Source organism: Acanthaster planci, unplaced genomic scaffold (assembly GCF_054643075.1).
Source record: "Acanthaster planci isolate LZ-2023a unplaced genomic scaffold, COTS_SCS Contig10, whole genome shotgun sequence".
Taxonomy (NCBI): domain Eukaryota; kingdom Metazoa; phylum Echinodermata; class Asteroidea; order Valvatida; family Acanthasteridae; genus Acanthaster; species Acanthaster planci.
This window is the reverse complement of record NW_028257634.1, coordinates 116,046-133,600: the sequence shown is the minus strand read 5'-3', so window position 1 is coordinate 133,600 and position 17,555 is coordinate 116,046. Positions and strand designations below refer to the sequence as shown.

General features: G+C 41.9%; 1 protein-coding gene across 9 annotated transcripts in view; it reads right to left on the bottom strand.

Annotated features, from left to right (window-relative positions):
• Positions 1 to 17,555, bottom strand: part of aga (aspartylglucosaminidase) — a 172,708-nt gene that overhangs the window by 101,755 nt on the left and 53,398 nt on the right. For all 9 annotated transcript variants that reach the window (XM_087131737.1, XM_087131732.1, XM_087131729.1 and 6 more), the window contains exon 5: positions 4,151 to 4,211. In XM_087131737.1, the coding sequence (XP_086987863.1) occupies positions 4,151 to 4,211 (61 nt within the window). The remainder of the gene's footprint in view (positions 1 to 4,150; positions 4,212 to 17,555) is intronic.

Sequence of the window (17,555 nt, the reverse complement as noted above, 5' to 3'; positions counted from 1 at the left end):
ATTCATTTTTGAGGGATTTTTGAAAAATAACAGGTCTTTTCATGATAACTTCTGGTCTGATGTCACCGGCTTCAAATTTTACAAGTGTTGTTTGCCGAAGGTCATTACATCAATCCATTTTTAAGTGATTGAAGCAAAGTTTCTTGACAGACATTTACTGAAAATGCATTTTTGACATTTTTCAATACCTGTCGAAGGCATTTGAGAATTTTGGCTGGACCCAACACAGCCAAACACACCGAATGGACAAATCAACACTGCATAATGAAAAGGACTTTATTATAATACACTGTACATTACAGTGTATCAGGTCATCACAGAAGGTATAGCAAAATGAAAACTCAAGAAATTTGAAGATGTCAAAAATGACAAGAATTTTAATGGATGGCAAAAGTAACGACTGTTTGGGTAGGGTGAGAGCAGTGGACTTCATATGATTTCTGTGTAATTCTCAAAGAAATCCACAAATGAAGTTGAAAACAACTGATTTTCATCTATAACATATCTTTCTAAGTTCCTACAAGGTTTTGACCTGATTGGACAAGAAGATAGGGAGTATGAGTGGTACACCTTTAATGTGATGCCGTCACAAGACATCGTCATAAAGGAATTTCAGTATTAATCTATCATGTCATTGTTTATGGCATGCCAAGTCTGAACCTGACTGGGCCAGTACTTCTTTAGATAGAGGTCTTTAAAGTAAAATATGCTCTTGTGTGATGTCATGTGACTGGTATGACATCATCATGCAGTAACTTCACGTTTTGTCTGTAACACCTCTTTAACTGCTTGCAACATTTAAATGAAATCAGACTGATACTTCAGGAGATATAGAGTTTTGAAGAGTGCACCTTGATGAAGTCATCGTGATGTCTCTTGGTTTTTTATCTATAACACACCAGTATCTATAACGTCTGAAGTCAATCAGATTAAAAAAAGTCCAAAATTTTTTGGGATGAAGAAAAATGTGTACAAAAACAATGGGGAAAACTGCAAGTTTAATTATTGTGACGTAACTTGACAGTTGATGATGTCACATTGATGAATCTCTTCTGGGACCATCTCTTGCAGGGGCACCAACTCTGTAACATGTCTGAAGTAGATCTGATTCGGGTAGCTGACCCGAAAGTCACGTAAAAAGTCACATACAAACAAAAAATAATTATGAAAGTGTTTTCTTTCCTTCATATATGAATTTGTGTTCATTAAAGCAATTAGTAGAAAGACCCTCCAATTAAAAATAATTTCCATATTTCCATGATATCCTGTTTAATCGGTTACTTTTATAGGGGAGCTTTTGTGTCACTTGCATGACAGTTTTGCAGGTTTATTTTTATCAGTGTGTTACATTTGCAACAATATGAAAAAAAAACGTACTTTTGATTTGCCTAAATTCAGCTGAGTATATCCTTATAACATCAGTTTGCATGTTTTGAAAGTGGCTCAAATCATTACACAGATCATGTAGGGAAACTGACTAGGTGCTTATGAATGATTATAAAGATGAACAAAGAAATTGATTGGAGCAGGATTTGAACCTGCAGCCTCTGGAATACCATACCAGTATTCTACCAACTGAGCTACCCAACCCTATGTTGGTGGCTCTTCCCATTTGTCAATATCTTTGTTTTATGATTTGTGTTAAAAAAAGCCATATCCTCTTTAAGTGATCACTGGCTACATGGTGTTTCAGGTCTATTGGCTTCTGGCTAGCACTCCTCCCCCCCCACAGAGATATTGACAAATGGGAAGAGCCACCAACATACATTGTTGTAGGGCTGGGTGGCTCAGTTGGTAGAATACTGGTATGGTATTCCAGAGGCCGCAGGTTCAAATCCCGCTCCAACCAATTTCTTTGTTCATCTTTATAATCATTCATAAGCACCTAGTCAGTTTCCCTACATGATTTGTTTCATGATTTATATTATTCAACAGATTGTGTGATACAAGTAATTCATTACAAACCATTCTACATTTGAAAACTTATTCACGTATTGCATCAATTTTGGTTGCATTTGGAGATAGCTCGATCATTCATGAGTTACGCAGTAGTCTTCCTTATTACATGTATACTCACACGTTGAGAATGAAAGGCCAGAACTAGTACAGAATCCATGTACATGCTGTCTTGACTGTTTTCCGATGTGTTTTAATTCATTGATAAAAAAGCAAAAGATAGAAGATGAGATGCAGATCGGCAACTTGGCGATAATACAACCCCTACTTTTGAAGATAAGACTTTAGATGTTGGTTATCTGTGTCTTCATTTAAAGCACTTCCATTCTTGTAATCAAAGCAAATAAAAATTATGAGTTTTGTAGAATATGTATTGGAAAGACTAAGTTATCACGTGCACACTTTCATCAAATAAGTGCATGTGAACTTGAAGGATGTGGAAGTTACATTATTCGAACAAATTAATTACGCTTTTAATACTGGGAGTACATGTACTAAGATCATTTGTGTTCTTAGTTAACCAGAAGGTTATCTTCCAAACAGCCAATCTACTTTTCATGTAACTGATGAGACTATGTGTTTTCCAATATTTGAAACTGTAAATCAATGTTGTAATGTGTACATATACTAAAGTGTTCTTACTAATTGTGAATAAACTGTTTTCATCCTATTTGCTAAGCATGATGTCACACAGGTTAAAGAATTATTTTCATAAATTGATAGAATGCCTCCATCGATTCTTCTGTGACTAATATACATGTATTTATGTAATTTCTTTAAAAAAATTTTTTTTGCAGATCTCTTGTAAATCACTCATTGACTGTCGTTTTTTTATTTGGCATCTAAGTATTTCACCTTTAAAATAATTCAATCTTTCTCACAAGCATTATTGTACATGCAGATGCCCCAGATTTCCATTCAATGCAAAGGTCCCAGTAATTAAAGGTGTACACTGAATAAAAGTTACAGGTGTGGTATGCAGCTACAGCCGCTTCCCGGTTATTAGACTTTTCTCCAGGCACAGCTCTTGCCACTTCCCGGCGCGAAGGGGTTAATAATAAAATTGATCTGAACTGGTCCACACACCAACCATTCATAAGGCACACCCAAGGCCACACCCTAACAGCACCTCACACACACTATACATTTTAAAAGATCAATCACATTGGTAATTCACAATTTAAACCTTTACCAAATTAGTTATAATTAAAACAATCTAGTAGGTAAAACTGCACAAAAATTATCACTGATGTCAAAGGCATAAGTTGAAGTCCTCCTTCATATCAGGCAAAAGGGTCTGTTTTGATGTGATCACACTACGGCTCTGCAATTATACAACCGTTCCATTATTTCAGGATGAACACGCCCTCATGCATGGGCGCTGTGCTTGCTCGCACTTAACCGTGAATTAAAAGATGTCAGACAGTGAGAGCGACTTGGCATTGCCTTTCCATCGAAAATGTTGATCAATACTGGATCATATGATAGAGTTGAACTGTCCCAAGTTGAACCAGAGTAAAGTCCTGATGAATTTCAGGCAGATGGCCGCAGTCATTTGCCAACAATGTCATCTACATGTACCCATTTTTTCTCTGTTTTTGTGCTATAAAGCCCCTATTACGGCCACAAGGTCAAGGAACTCTGTGGAAACGAGAGCTGTATCATCATTAAATCACATGATTTGTGTACCATCCTCATGATGCATTTGTTTTACATTCTCAAAGTGGAACTGAACTCCCAAAATGAGGATTTTTTTGTAAATGCAAAGAGAAGCTGCCATGTTAGTCACGATATGGGTAACAATGATCAATTCCCAGTTACATGTAAATAACTATTTTACGTCAAAGCAATGTGATTTATCTTTAAAACCCTAAAATCCCTGAATCCTCCAGTTTTAATATGCTTTTGCACACACCCTAGGGAGTTAGGTTAAGGATTTTATTCCTTATTATGGGACATTGGTTTTATTAAAATGTTGTCTTTTGATTGTTTTTAACTGTACAAACAGTATGTACTGATAAAGTACTGAAAAACATAAATAATCAATATCTAAATATCCCAACCCTGACAAGGCGTCATGATTCTAATTCTTCAAAAGTGTGACCTCCTTGCTCAGAATATGCAAAGAAACATCTGGCTGCTGGACTAATATTTCAAGTATTGTTACTGTGTGAACAGATGCCTTTTAACTTACATTGAGGTATTGGTGGACAGACTCTCTTCTTTGAAGCCCATTTCTACAGCAAATTGAGTAGCTGCAAACAAAACAGAAACACTCTTAAGTGGATTTTTCCACATATACATGTACTATACATGGACTCCATATAAAATAACAGAGAGACAAATCACTGAGGTTGAGCCACTGTATCTAAGGTCATCATTTTTTTTTTTTTACCCATCAAACCCCCTGTGACTACCCACACAGTAAAATTCCTTTTAATCACAATAAAGTGCTCGCTGGTGTCAAGAGGCTACATGTATATTGAATTTAATTTAAATAGAGAATCTGGTTATTTGCTAATCACTCATTGCTTGACTTCATCTGGTTTGTGTGGCAATTTTTTGCTCACTTTTGAGCACTATGCAGTTTAACCCACAGTTCACAAGCGGATTAGTACATGTATGAAAGCTTCCTACAAACGTCATAATAAGTCAGGAAAATAAAACCTCAGGAGACATTGGAGTGAAATGGAAACAAATTGATTATCAAAATTTAGACATAAAACTGAAGTGAGTGCCCAAAATATAGGAATTTTGGTTACTAGCTGTCTGCAGCCGCAAAAATTGCCGCCCACACAACACGCGCCGACAAGGTTAAAAATATATGGTTTTTTTATGATAATCAGTAATGGAGACAAAGAACAATATACAGGTCCAAGCTCTTAACATGAGGACCATCACTGTGATTTATATAAAACTGTTGTAAAATAACAGGACAGAGCAATTTTCTGTGATGACAACAGTAAATGGAAACATGCAAAATATGAAAACAAAGCAGTACTGCAGTATAAGGAACTCCAAAAGACTACTGTACCACCATTACAGTTCATGTTGTACATGTAGCTCTTGTAGAAACGTGGAAGAAATGTATGATATGGATTTAAGGCAATCATATGCAATATGTTTGAAAAAAAGACACATTCAGACTGTGATAAATAACTCAGTGTTGTAGTCAAGACCTCTTAAGACCTTCACAAGACCACACAAGATCTCCGGTCTGAATTCAAGTCACAAGATATTCAAATGAACTACAACAAAAGCATTCCTTTGTCATTGTTCACCCTGTTATTTGTGCCTGTTCTTGTGACTGTTCTTGTGATGGTCTCGACTAAAACACTGGAATAACTACAAACATCCTGATGATCTGTAGAGCTGTTTAAATTGTTAGCTACAGGTTTTTTACAGACTCAGTTTTGGAAGTAATGAAGGTAATGCTCAGTTTCTAATAGCTTCACTGAAAATGTATTATTTGACCTGTGAGAGAAGATTACAATAAATTACAAAACTTTACATTGTCTCTGGAAAACTTTTCAGGGCATCCAAGGCAAGTGATTGAACTACAAGCAAGTAGTCAAGTGCACAACCCAGATATTACTTTTGAGATAGAATTATGGCTTAACCACTTCGGACCTGGGCATTTTTCAATGTTGAGGATGTTGGGCCGGCAAGACTATCATTTTTTCCGTTTTCAAAATCCTTCAACAATTCATCATTCCATTTAACGGTCGTTTATAGCCGCACAGAGTAATCTTCAGGCACTACTCTAAGTTGACAGGTGACCTTCATTGACTCCCGAATATTTCAGCCAGGCCTGCAGCCTTGTAAACAGAGCCCAGATTGTGCGGTGTTATACAACTGTCTTTTGTTCACGAACCTGGCTCAGTGCACTGCTGACCTCTTTTCAATAGGGGCCAGATTAGCATGCAGCGGTGCTGTGTGGCTCATCGCTGCGGTGGTGGAGAGCTTTTGTCCCCGGTGGTAATCCGCTTGCTCTAAATACCCCAAACCCTGGTATACGGTTTCAAAATAATGCTGGATTATCAGCACTTTCGAGAGTGAAAAATGCCGGTCATGCCCAGCAGCCTGGTCTTTTGTTCGGAGTACTGTCTTTTGTTACAGGGCCCTGTTTCCTTTGTCCGAGTTCGGAGACCCCGGCCACACATATAAACCATACGGCTCCGATTTCGGAGTCCCCGGCTGGTAGTGGTTAACTAGTCTGTAAAAAGTGCAGACATCTTTCCCACTGACTACAAAGTCTTTTGAAAGGATTGAGACACCAATACAGAGGGAGAGTTTTCCAAGCAGTCTGCACTGATTGCTATCACATGAAATTTCAATGAGGAAAGTAACTGTAAACTGATTTGGACAGAAATTAAATGGATAGCAGGCAACACAATCTAACGCTTGCACTACAGATCTGCTGATGAGCACAGGGGTACTCAAATAAATTAAGAAATTTAACCCCGTCATCATTGCTGGAGAACTTAATTTGCCAAACTACAACAAGCCAAGAACAAAAACACATAGGTAAGGGACAAATTTCTCAGCTTGATTGCTGAATTCTGGTTTACACAATCTATCAAAGACCCAAAAAGGATTCAAAAGAAATAGACTAAGCATTGTTGGTCTTGACCTCACAAATAATCAAAATGTCAAAGTGGTAGATGGAATTTCAGACCATTAAATTGTTCTGGTGGATATTGACTTAAAAGGTAAGAGGACATCTAAGCCGTAGTGTGGCCTCATCTGCCACAATGCGAAGTATCACTGCTGCCATGTTCGTCCTTTTTCAAAAGCATTTCAGTGTCCTTGCCGGAGTGGCGAAGTAATCTGTGATTCAGGAAAGTATTCTCTGGTAAACTGGTACCACACCTTTGTTGGGGGGAGGGGGTGAGTTTAGAGTGGTCAACTTACCTGAATTACCTACTAATGCAGAGTAGCATTATTTTCCAGAGGAGGGCTGCCAAGGGCCCATAAAATCTCAGGATTGTATGATAAGTTCTAATAATGTGAAAGCAGATCCAAAAATTTAATAACAAAAATCACACCTGACCAGAGGGTACATGGAAACACACATAATATAAATTCCTCCCCCACAGTAGTGTGGGTCGAATCTACTAGAGAATACCTACCCAATCTGTCACTACATATGCAAATTTCCCATGCGCATACAGCTTTTCATTGGAAAGACTTAATCATCCACGGTGCCCCTTGACCTCCCACTATACACTGCGCTCATGCCACCATGTTAATCCTTCTTTTCGAAAGCAACTAGGAATGTCATAGCCAAGTGGGAAGGACGGGTGGGAGAGGACTGTTTGGGTAGGCATTTTCTAGTAAACTCGACCCACACTACTGTGAAGGAGAAGTCTACGGCGCCCTACCTACCCAAACAGTCACTATATGTGCAGAGTGGCACCGGTCTAGGTGGTGGGATGGCTACAGAATATAAAAAGACATAAAAGGGATAAATGGCCATCCATCATCAAGATAGGAATATGCCCCGTCACAAGTCCCAGCCAGATATGGACTTGGTATTAGGAAGAAACATTAAAAAGGACACACCAGGAAGGAAATGCCTGGAGTCAAGTGTTGTCTAAGGAATGAGAGTCAATGGTGGAGCACATACTGTGACAGCAGACAGTTGCTAGGTCTGATTGAAAACTGCAGTTCTGAGTCCCATAGAAGAAGAAAAGAATCCGTTACTGCACTTTAATGGTGTTTGAATTTGAAACACTAAATGTACACTTTCTGTCCTGCCTTGAGTAGTGGGGAACTGTTTGCTGCTAATGTAGATGTTAGGGATGTTAGGAATCTAGGAAAGTCAGACTTCAGGATTAGGAAGGTCTGAATGACAGAAAGAGAAGTGTCTTTCCTGACCAATTCTGACAAAATTGGCGGGAGTAAGATTAATAGAGAAGGGCATGTTGGTCTTACATGCCCTACAACTCTAGCCTGTTGGGAGAAGAAAAGGGTTGATTGCGACTGAGACATCAAGGCGAGGGGGTCTGGCATAGGACAACAGCAGCTAGATGTTCCATATGAAGGAAGGGACTGACTCCGACACACTGTGATGTAGTGTCTATTCTACTGCGTGATATCTTTCTCTGAGAGCAAGCATATGTATTTATTAAAGGAGTTGTTGGCTTCGAGATGTGGATTACCTTCCAGTTAATCTTGAAGTCCAATGTTCATAAGAACAACTGTATTTTGAGGAGGCAAAGATGTAGGGAGAGCGTATCTCCTTAGTGATTTATCTGGCAAAGCAACAATGTGGTAACCAACACACTCCCGTCCCTGAAATGTGAAAGTTCGGACATAGGAGTAAGTCATAGTGCCAGTAGAAACCAGTAGTTGAGAATCCCTTTCACTGGTCACAGATATGCTTGTGTTATGAAGGCCCAGACAAAGGACGAGAGCCGAACTTACATGTACTTAGATAGTGGAAAAATGACAGAAAGCTGAAGATTGAAAAACCTGTACGGCTAATATGCTTTAAAGTGATGTTCAGGAAAGCTCCAGCCTCATCTGTACATCTGCCTACAAAAGCCAGTCACCAGAATGTCTGAATGTTGGGAATGGTTAACAGGTGGGAGTAGGAGGTAAATGTTTCCAGAGTAAAGGCCCTTAGGACACCGACAGAGTGACAGGGTCAAGGCTAGAGAGTTACTCTGCCCTGAATGAAGTGCAAGAACTTGAATTTTTGTGAGAGGACTGGAATAGTCATGAATAAATAAAGACATGTGGATGGGGGGTCCCAAGAAGCAAAGGCTTGTCAAGCAGGATCCTCCAGTATATCAATAAACACATAGCACACCCAATACACACCTAATACATAGGTCTGCGGGCAAAGTGCGGTATCATCTCCCACAGGCCTCCGAGAACAGGCACCGGAAGTGGGAAAGTTGTAACCGGTAGACTGCGTGTACATAGTCATTGTTTCTCGGCTCCACACCTGCCAACGTGGGACAGACACCAGTCGAGGATTGGTGTGCAGTGTAATGATAGGGTGTAGTGTCTACTGAATATCCCGAAGAACAAGTTTGAGTCTAGTCCTGGGTGTAGGGTAGAATGAGAATGACTGAACAACATACGGTATACAGAAACCTCAGGCAGAGCAGACCAGTTACCAACGTTGCGGTCTGCATTGTGCTTGCGTAACTGTATTGCGTCCACCGGAGTAACGCCGGCTAATGCAGGGGGTGGCCCGGTAATATGTACTATCTACCCATACCCGCATGCCCCTAATGAAGGGTGATTGAGAACGGTGGTTCGATGCATTGGGGCGCTCAGTAGGGCCGGCGCATGAGCATTGTGGGGTCTTCCCACCACCAGCCTTGTCAGACACATGGCATGAATAAAGAGATTTGTGATTCATGGCGGTACCAATGACCAGGATGCAGGCAGTGTTGTACCCATATTGCCTGGCAATATCTCTATGAGGGGTCTTCCCAGAGCGGGCTGGGGACCAAGACGGCTAAGGTAGAAATAGTCTTCCGCTGTCTTCTTGGGACGATGGACCAGCCGAAGATGGCCCTGGTTTACCGGGAATACCAAGCTGAAAGTGGATGGGTTGTGGAGGTCATAAGCCGCAGTGGCATAGCAAGCCTGGTAGGCTCCACGGTGCCCGGTGAATTCTTGTTGGATGTTCCGGAACAGTGAGCCGAGGAATCATCAGACCTGGTGGAATGCGAGGGGCCCGTCCTGGCATTGTCGGTATGAGGCCGACTACGGATGTCTAGTCGGCAGATGCTACCGAGGATGCTGCCTTGCGTGCTGCAGAGCTACAACAGCTGGTAGCCATTGCAGGCGGTGGGTGGGAGAGGCACCCCGCTGGCCTGCTGGTTTTTCTGAGCCATAGGGGGTCAAACAGCAAACTCGTTGCGTCTTAGGCGGTCGGTGGAGGCACTGGCTCAGTTGACTAGGTTGTCTATTGGAGGATGAGGGTGGAGACAGAATGGTCACGAGTCAAGAATGTCCCGGGAGAAATTCTGACTACTGCAGAATCCAGCATCGTGGTTAAGGCCAGAGTCCTTGTCTGAGCCGCTTAGGATACGGAGCGCCCACTCATGCAGCTTGGCCTTGCCCTCATTCCGTAAGAGATCAGAGCTCATGCGAACAACGTGGGCTCAATCTAGCCGCATCAGTCTGCTCCGTGCACGACTGTCGAGCAGGAGGCACATCGTGTTACAGACCCCCGCTCACGGCTAAGGCCTATCCTCGTCAGAGCCATAGTGGGAGGTCAAGAGGCACCACGGATGATCAAGTCTTTTCAGCAAATTGCTATATGTGCATGGGAAATTTGCATATGTAGTGTTTGGGTAAGTAGAGTGCCATAGACTGTGAGGTTTAACTGATGCTCACCCACAAAGGATGCTTAACATCCAGCAGCAGGACTTCTCTGAAGTGAGGTTGGGAGACTTCGATGTTGCAAACGTAAAAACTGCCCTCCTGAGAGTAGATTCTAAATGCCAGGGGACAGGAAGTACATACAGAAGGGAATTTCCAACATGCTACTAGCAGATGTTGGCAATAGGTACACCCCTCAAGTATGCCCATGATGTGCACATCGCCCAAACAGAGTTTGAGTATCATCAATATGAGGCCAATTTGTACTAAATTTGATAGTGGCTATTACAGTGGGCGATGGTGTCATGTGGAGGGGGCTGAAGAAGGGGTTGAGTTGAAGTAATTATTGTACTCTGTCAAATTGTACTCCTTGAGTTTTTGGTCTGGGACAGATACAATTTTAGGGTCTGGAATGGGTACCAGAGTTTATCAAATAAGACTCTTCAGGTGAGAGTGTGTTCGGTACAAAGATATCTGGAGGAGTGAATGATTTTCTTGGTTTGAAACCACAGGGCAAGGATGAAGTGGGCTTCCTGACATATCCTGACATATCATGTCCCTTGGTAATAGAAAGTGTGAGCCATTCAATTCACCAGTGAGATGTCATCACTCATTTTCATGCTGACTTGTATCAGGCAGGCTTGGCTAGTTGGTGCTGGAGGGCTTCTGTAACATGTTGAAAAACCAAAAAACAACTCCTGGGACAGACGTAGGTGGTGATAAACGTTACCCATGGAAGTTAAAAGGCTTTGTTTTTGAGATGTAGAGACATTGTTTAAACTGAAGTGAACTGCAGCTGAGTGGCAATTACGAATCATTGAAGGTCAAAATTATGAAGATGGAAGAAAAAAATCTGCAACGGTTGTTATAGATGTATCAATTTGTGATAAAGATTGCTTTGTGCCCCAATGAATGAATAATGAAGTACTGTAATCAACTGTCACATGTCTCACAGGCAGACGAGCAATATCCTTGTGCAACCAAGGCTGCATTGTCACTTAAAGGCCTGCCATTTTGAGGGACTGTTGCTCCAGGGCCAGCAGTTAGATGTAAATCCTCTAAATGTACATGCAGAATCCTAGACTTTGGTCAGAAGAGGAAATATGCTTATTTTGTAAGAATATGTGATGGATTAACAAGGGGGTTCTGTCAGCTGAGGGAACTATGGTTGGTGTGGCCAAAGCAAAGTGATGAGAATGCTGTAAAATAGCTTTTGCTGTATCTTAGCGAGCACTACTCAGAAATAAAGTTATCAGTGGGAAAGCATAAGTAAACTTGCCATTTCAACTGATTAAGGGCGTCTGTAGATGGGGCACCCTGGGGCCAAATACACTACGCCGAATATTTCCTGTTGATGGGGTTGGATGCTTTTTCTTGGTGGAGTGTCCACTCTGTGGGATGAATTGCCTCTTGTGAAAGGGCATCTGCTAATTGTTTGGAAGTGTCTGGATTGTGGAGAGCTGAGAAATTCACTGTGTTGGCTATTGTCCGGCCGAGATGCTGTCTCTATAGATACAGCTAGGGTGGGCAATAACCACCTGATTGGCTGATATAAGCTATAACTGTCACAGCATCTGACCAGGCCCAGCACTGACTTGCCCTAGAGTGTAGACTAGAGGTGATGGAGGACACTGGATACTGTATGAAAATCAAGGGCACTAATATGAGGGCCCGGAAAATGAAGACTCAATAAGCCCTACACTAGCTGATGGGCATCAATGCTCTCAGCCCAATGTCAATGCATTTGTGGTGATCATAATCTTTCGGATGCAAAGTAAAGATTGCTGTTGATGTTGAGGTCGTTCATCCAGCAACAGAGATGTGAACGGGGTAGCAATGGTGTGGGCACAAGTATAACGACTGGACATTGTTTGGGAAAATAATATGTTGTATGTGTTGCCATAGTGGTCTCATGTTAGCACACTGTGGGACAAGATTTAAAAACAATTTGAAACCGATGTCTTGTGCTCCTCTGTCATGTCTGAAGATTTGATGGCTTCTCTGATGTGGCAAGGGTACCAATGTTCATTGCTGGTGATGAGTTTGGCTTGGCTCCAGTTGATCTTGGGTGCGGGAATATTTGATTATGGCAGACTTGTTGACTTCTCTTTTCCTGCCATGGGCTCTATGTTCATTGAGTCTGGTATTACTAATATCAGTTACAACCAGTTTTCATCTGGCAGGATTGGGATGATCCTTGCGGGAGGTCAACAGGTTCTGTATCTTTACGGGTAATGTACGGTACACTTGAATACCATGCTTGTGGAGGATGTGCTGGATTTGATGGGAAATACTTCGTGAAGTTGGTCTGGAGTAAGATCAGTGTGGTCCGTGAGGGTTTAGTATGCTTGAAGCCTGTCCTTGGCAATGCTGACCATGTCGTCTTGCCGAAGAGTGAAGCCTTCAATGAAGCTGGCAAACTGGTTGGAGTTCTTGATGTGGTGTTCGGTGTTACCCGACAGTGGGTGCAAAATCATGGTGAGATGTTTGGCTGTGTTGTTGGTTGGACACCTCTCGACACGAAGATGGGTTGGCCAAAGAACCTTGGAGACTTGGAGTTGGAAGGCCAGAGCTGTCTGTACAGGGACTAGGATATGTTGCTGGAATGTTGGAAGGAAAGAAGCTTGTGTTGCAGCTCCCTCTTGATGGATGGTGTTGGGTCTCTCCGGAGTGCACAGTAGCAGAAGGAGTTGAGAATGTTTGCTACCTTGTGGTCATACTAAGACTTGTCAATGACCACTGTGGCATTGAGCTTGTCTGCTATGAGGATGTGGATGGACTTGTCTTTTGTAGTAATGTGATGGCTGACCAGTCCTGTCTTGAGAGGTTGGGCTTGGTTGGCTTGTGTTTCTGGATGGCTTGGTTGATTTGCGGGCCGATTTTGTTTAGCAGTGGACATAATGAGATGATGGAGGGCTAGCTCAGTGCACTGGATGACCTCTTTGACAGGTGAATGCTAGGGCAAAGTTCATACCCAGCTACAGAACTTTCGTCTCAACAGTAGAGAAGGTATGTTGCCTCAGGTTAACTATGGTGTGTTTGTTGAAAGATTCTTGAGAACAAAGATGAGGCTTGATGCGATGTTGACTGGAGGGGACAGAACATACCATCAGGTGAGAGTATTGGGGACATATAGATACAGGAGATCCCATGTCTAGGGGTTGGGGCTGCTGGCCTGGGGATATAGGAGATCCCTTTGCCTGGGTTGATGTCATGCTTGAACTGATCCTGGTGGCGCATTTGGAGATTTGAAAGAATTTGACTTGGTGGAGGCGGGTTTCACTGAAGACATAGTCCCTAGAAGATTAGGTCAGCTGCTGGATTTGGTTGTAAACAGCAGTTGAGGTACATAATTGAAGCTGCTCCTGGTTATTGGAAATATGCTGGTCTAGTGATGAAAGGGTGGATCTGATAGATATTGATGCAATGGTGGAGGCTTGCTTTGTGAAGAATGGAGCAGGACTTCTGTCTATGGATAGGATCATGGAGACGGAGGCCTGGGGGATTATGTTGGAATCTCTGCGGCATTTCATGAAGGTTTAAGTTTGTTGATGAATTTAGAGTGCTTGATGTAATATCGTTCATAAGAGGGTACGTCGAGTACCCTCCAGTTCTTTTCAGAACCACACATACTCATAAACGCTCATAAGAATGTATATTTATCCTCGCTACTGAAAACATGTTCAGCTAACTGGTTGCAAATTTATGATTGGACACCATTTGCCTGAATCATTCTTTGAGGTCTGGAAGAAAGTGGATTGAAAGTCAATATCTTGAGTGTCCAAAGGGACTGTTTGTTTCGGTAGAAAGGAGTGCATGTCAGTCTGGGGGATTGTGCAGGGTTAGTAATAGGTAATGCTGTTGCATCAACAACAGATGGAAAATGGGAGATGGAAAACTTTGAGAATTGCTCATTTGACCTTCAATTCACTCAAAAGGTTGAGTAGAATTTCTTTCCTTTATGGCAGAAATGAAGGACGAAAAGTAGTCAAAGGTTTGTGTTTGGCAGAGTGAATGACGGTAATTGTGGTGTACATCTCACAAACTCGAAAACCAAGCATCCGCAAAGAAACACTGCCGGCCCACAACCACATGCCTGTGCACCAATGAAGAGCGGTCGATACATGCATGATTATTAGAAACATGCATGGACACCGATCTCCACCCAGACCGATGCCACTGCCGATCTCGCCACCTTCTCTCTCTTAATGATTTAGGTTTTGTTGTCAAACCCTTTTTGATCTTAAATAACTTCAGATCACTGATTTTACGGGAGATTACACAGCCAAGGTTTGTGGGATTTGGGGAATTTTCAAAAAGCTGGCACCATGAGAATTTTCAAATACTTCAACAATTACTTGCATTTCAAGTTTTTCATGGTAAAGGAAGAATTAATGTCAGGCTAAGGGCAGCACTGTTTAGGTTTTTTCAGTTCTGAGCAAATTTTTGTAATATGTGACGAAGTAGGCCTACTTTTTCCACCACAGTTTGCTTCGATTCTTGAAGATTTAAGCGCGACGTTGGTCCAGCGGATGATATTTTGGAAGACATGAACACTCCAAGGAACAAGTTTCTAATTTGTGTCGATCCTTCAGATATTGCAAGTGAGTTCCCAATAAGAAATACGGGGTAATCAGCGACAGAAATTTCATTGTAAGGAATTTAGCGTCTGGGAAAAACTCTGATGTAGTTTCCATCACGCACAATGTAGCACCCAATTGCTCAGCATGTTAAGGCATCACAATTGGTATTAAGCCAAAAGTGGGCCATCGGTGTGCAGCAGACGAATGGATCGGATGACTGTGTGCCGTGCATGGTGCCACTATGATACTGCAAAGCATGTAGGCCACGTCTTGTCATAGACTTCAATTTATGGCAATTTATTTGGTATAAAACCACCCATTTCTTAAAAAATCGACAGATCGTTTTAAACGGCAGTCTTTTGGAATCCCTGGACTGTTCCTGGAAACAGATCTCAAAGTTATGGAATCGGCGGTGGTGTGGATTTGATTCCTCAAAAAAGTGGAATCACGACTCTGATTCCCAATTTCGAAGAGATTCTACCAGATTCCAGCATGGATTCGCCCAAGCCTGGTTTGTATGGTCGTACACAGCCAATGAACGTACAATTTATGATCATGCAAGTACAAACAATTTTTGGTTTAAAAACCGAAGCTACATTCACAACATTATTTTTTTACTAAGTTTCATTACAACTCAGACTGTGTCAATATCCTCCCCCAAAGAAATGTGGGTGTGGTCTGCTACTGAATACCTACCCCAAACAGTCGCTAAATATGCTAGTTCCTTTAGGTCTGATTCTATTCGCTAAAATCTTGATCAATTGCAGTGCGCCCTCTAAATCCCACGATGCATAGTGGAGTAGCCACCATATTCGTCCTTTTCCGATATTAGAACTGTCCAAGCCTAAAGGTGGAGAGGATGAGAGGGAGTCGACTGTTTGGGGTAGGTATTCATAGCAGACCTCACCCACATTTCTGTGGGGAGGAGTCTTCTGCTTTCATCCTACCCCAGAAAGTTGCTAAATATACAGAGCAACAACATTCCCTTGGCGGGAGTGCAGTGAGGACCCACTACATAAAAAGTGTGTGTTCGACACTATGAATTTCCGCTCGGTTAAAATGTACTTTCTCAGTTAAAACTAGTGTATGCCATCTGATCACTCAATTTAACCATGTTCATTTTCAGTTAAACTTGGGGTAGCAAAAAAACAGGGTTAAAAATGGGGTCCTTTTGGAAAATAGTAAGGAGCTCTGCTCATTAACTCTGCGGTCAGTTTTGTAGTTTTTCAGCTCAGATAGCAAGGCCAGCTATTCGGTTAAAACAGGGATCTTCTGGGGAATCACACTGGGCGGTCAGTTTTGTGGAGTATAATTCCCAAGGCCATGTGAGTTCCTTTTTGCATGGCAATCATACCGCATTAATAGGTTGCCCCGCCCTAATCCATACCGGTATACTAAATAGCTTTTAATCACCACTGATTGAAACAAGTGAGTTTTTTGCACCTGGACTCTGCACTTCGTAGGCCTATCCTATAACTAAATGTATTAGTTTTCAGGCGTCATGCAGCCCATATGTATTTCAGGAGAGAGACATTTTATTTAATGCATCGCAAATCCCTGCTGAACAATCAAGCCCTTCACGAACCGGTGGATCTGCAAATGGAATGCAACATGCAAGCTTATGTATAAATGCACCCAATCTTTCATGTATCGTAAATATTTGTGCTACGAGCTCTTACATCAGCCAAGCCACCAAACCGCAGAACTGAACCTAAAATCATCTAATATGGCACTTTCGAACCGAACTGACCCACAGAGCTTGGTTCGGATGTTCAGCTTTGATATAACATGGCATGGATAGCAAACGAAATGCATGCAATTGCAAGAAACATTGAGAAAAAACAGACAACGGAAACAGAATAACAGCTCGGGACTGTACATGTACATGCACACATGCAAGTACATGTACAGTTTACTTAGATGGCCCACATCACACGATGCTGAGAATTCAAAATCAACTACTCCAAACACAGGTATCATTTTTATTCCATCAATTATTGCTTTATATGTCAAAAATCCGTGAATTTATCGTGTACAGTTACAATGTACATTTGCACATGTACATGTAGGTATGGCATTTCAGCCGCCTTACAACACTAAATTCTCACTACCTTTGTGCTTATGTATATTCAGATAAACATTATGGATGCAAATCTCCAAGATGCACGCCCTTACATTCTATACTTGGCCAATGAAGTTAGAAATGGATGTTCAAACATTTTGATTGGATGCCGACCGCAGTGGGACTCGCGCTCGATCGACGGCAACTCCAGGGGAAAATATATTTTGGGCCATTCGGCTGTACAGGTACGGCCCCAATTTGTATGTGACGTCTTTTTCATTATTGCTATAGGCTGAGACAATAATGAAAAGGATGTTCTAAGCTTGGGGATGGGCGATTGAGAGATTTATAACCAGGAATTCGGCGTAGACTGTAGATCAAAAAGTGCAATGTAAGGTTTAATTTGAAGAAGGTGAGAATGAGTAATTCCTCGACTAAAAATATATAATGGCTGGCCAAAACAAGCTGGTTGAGGTGATCGCCACCCGCCGCAATATCGGTTCATGTCCGCGTCTGCCCCTGTGCACCTTTTTACCGACCCAGCCTGTGCACATGCAGAAAAGCTTGCCTTCGATATCATGCGTCATGCAGCAGTTACGTGTGTA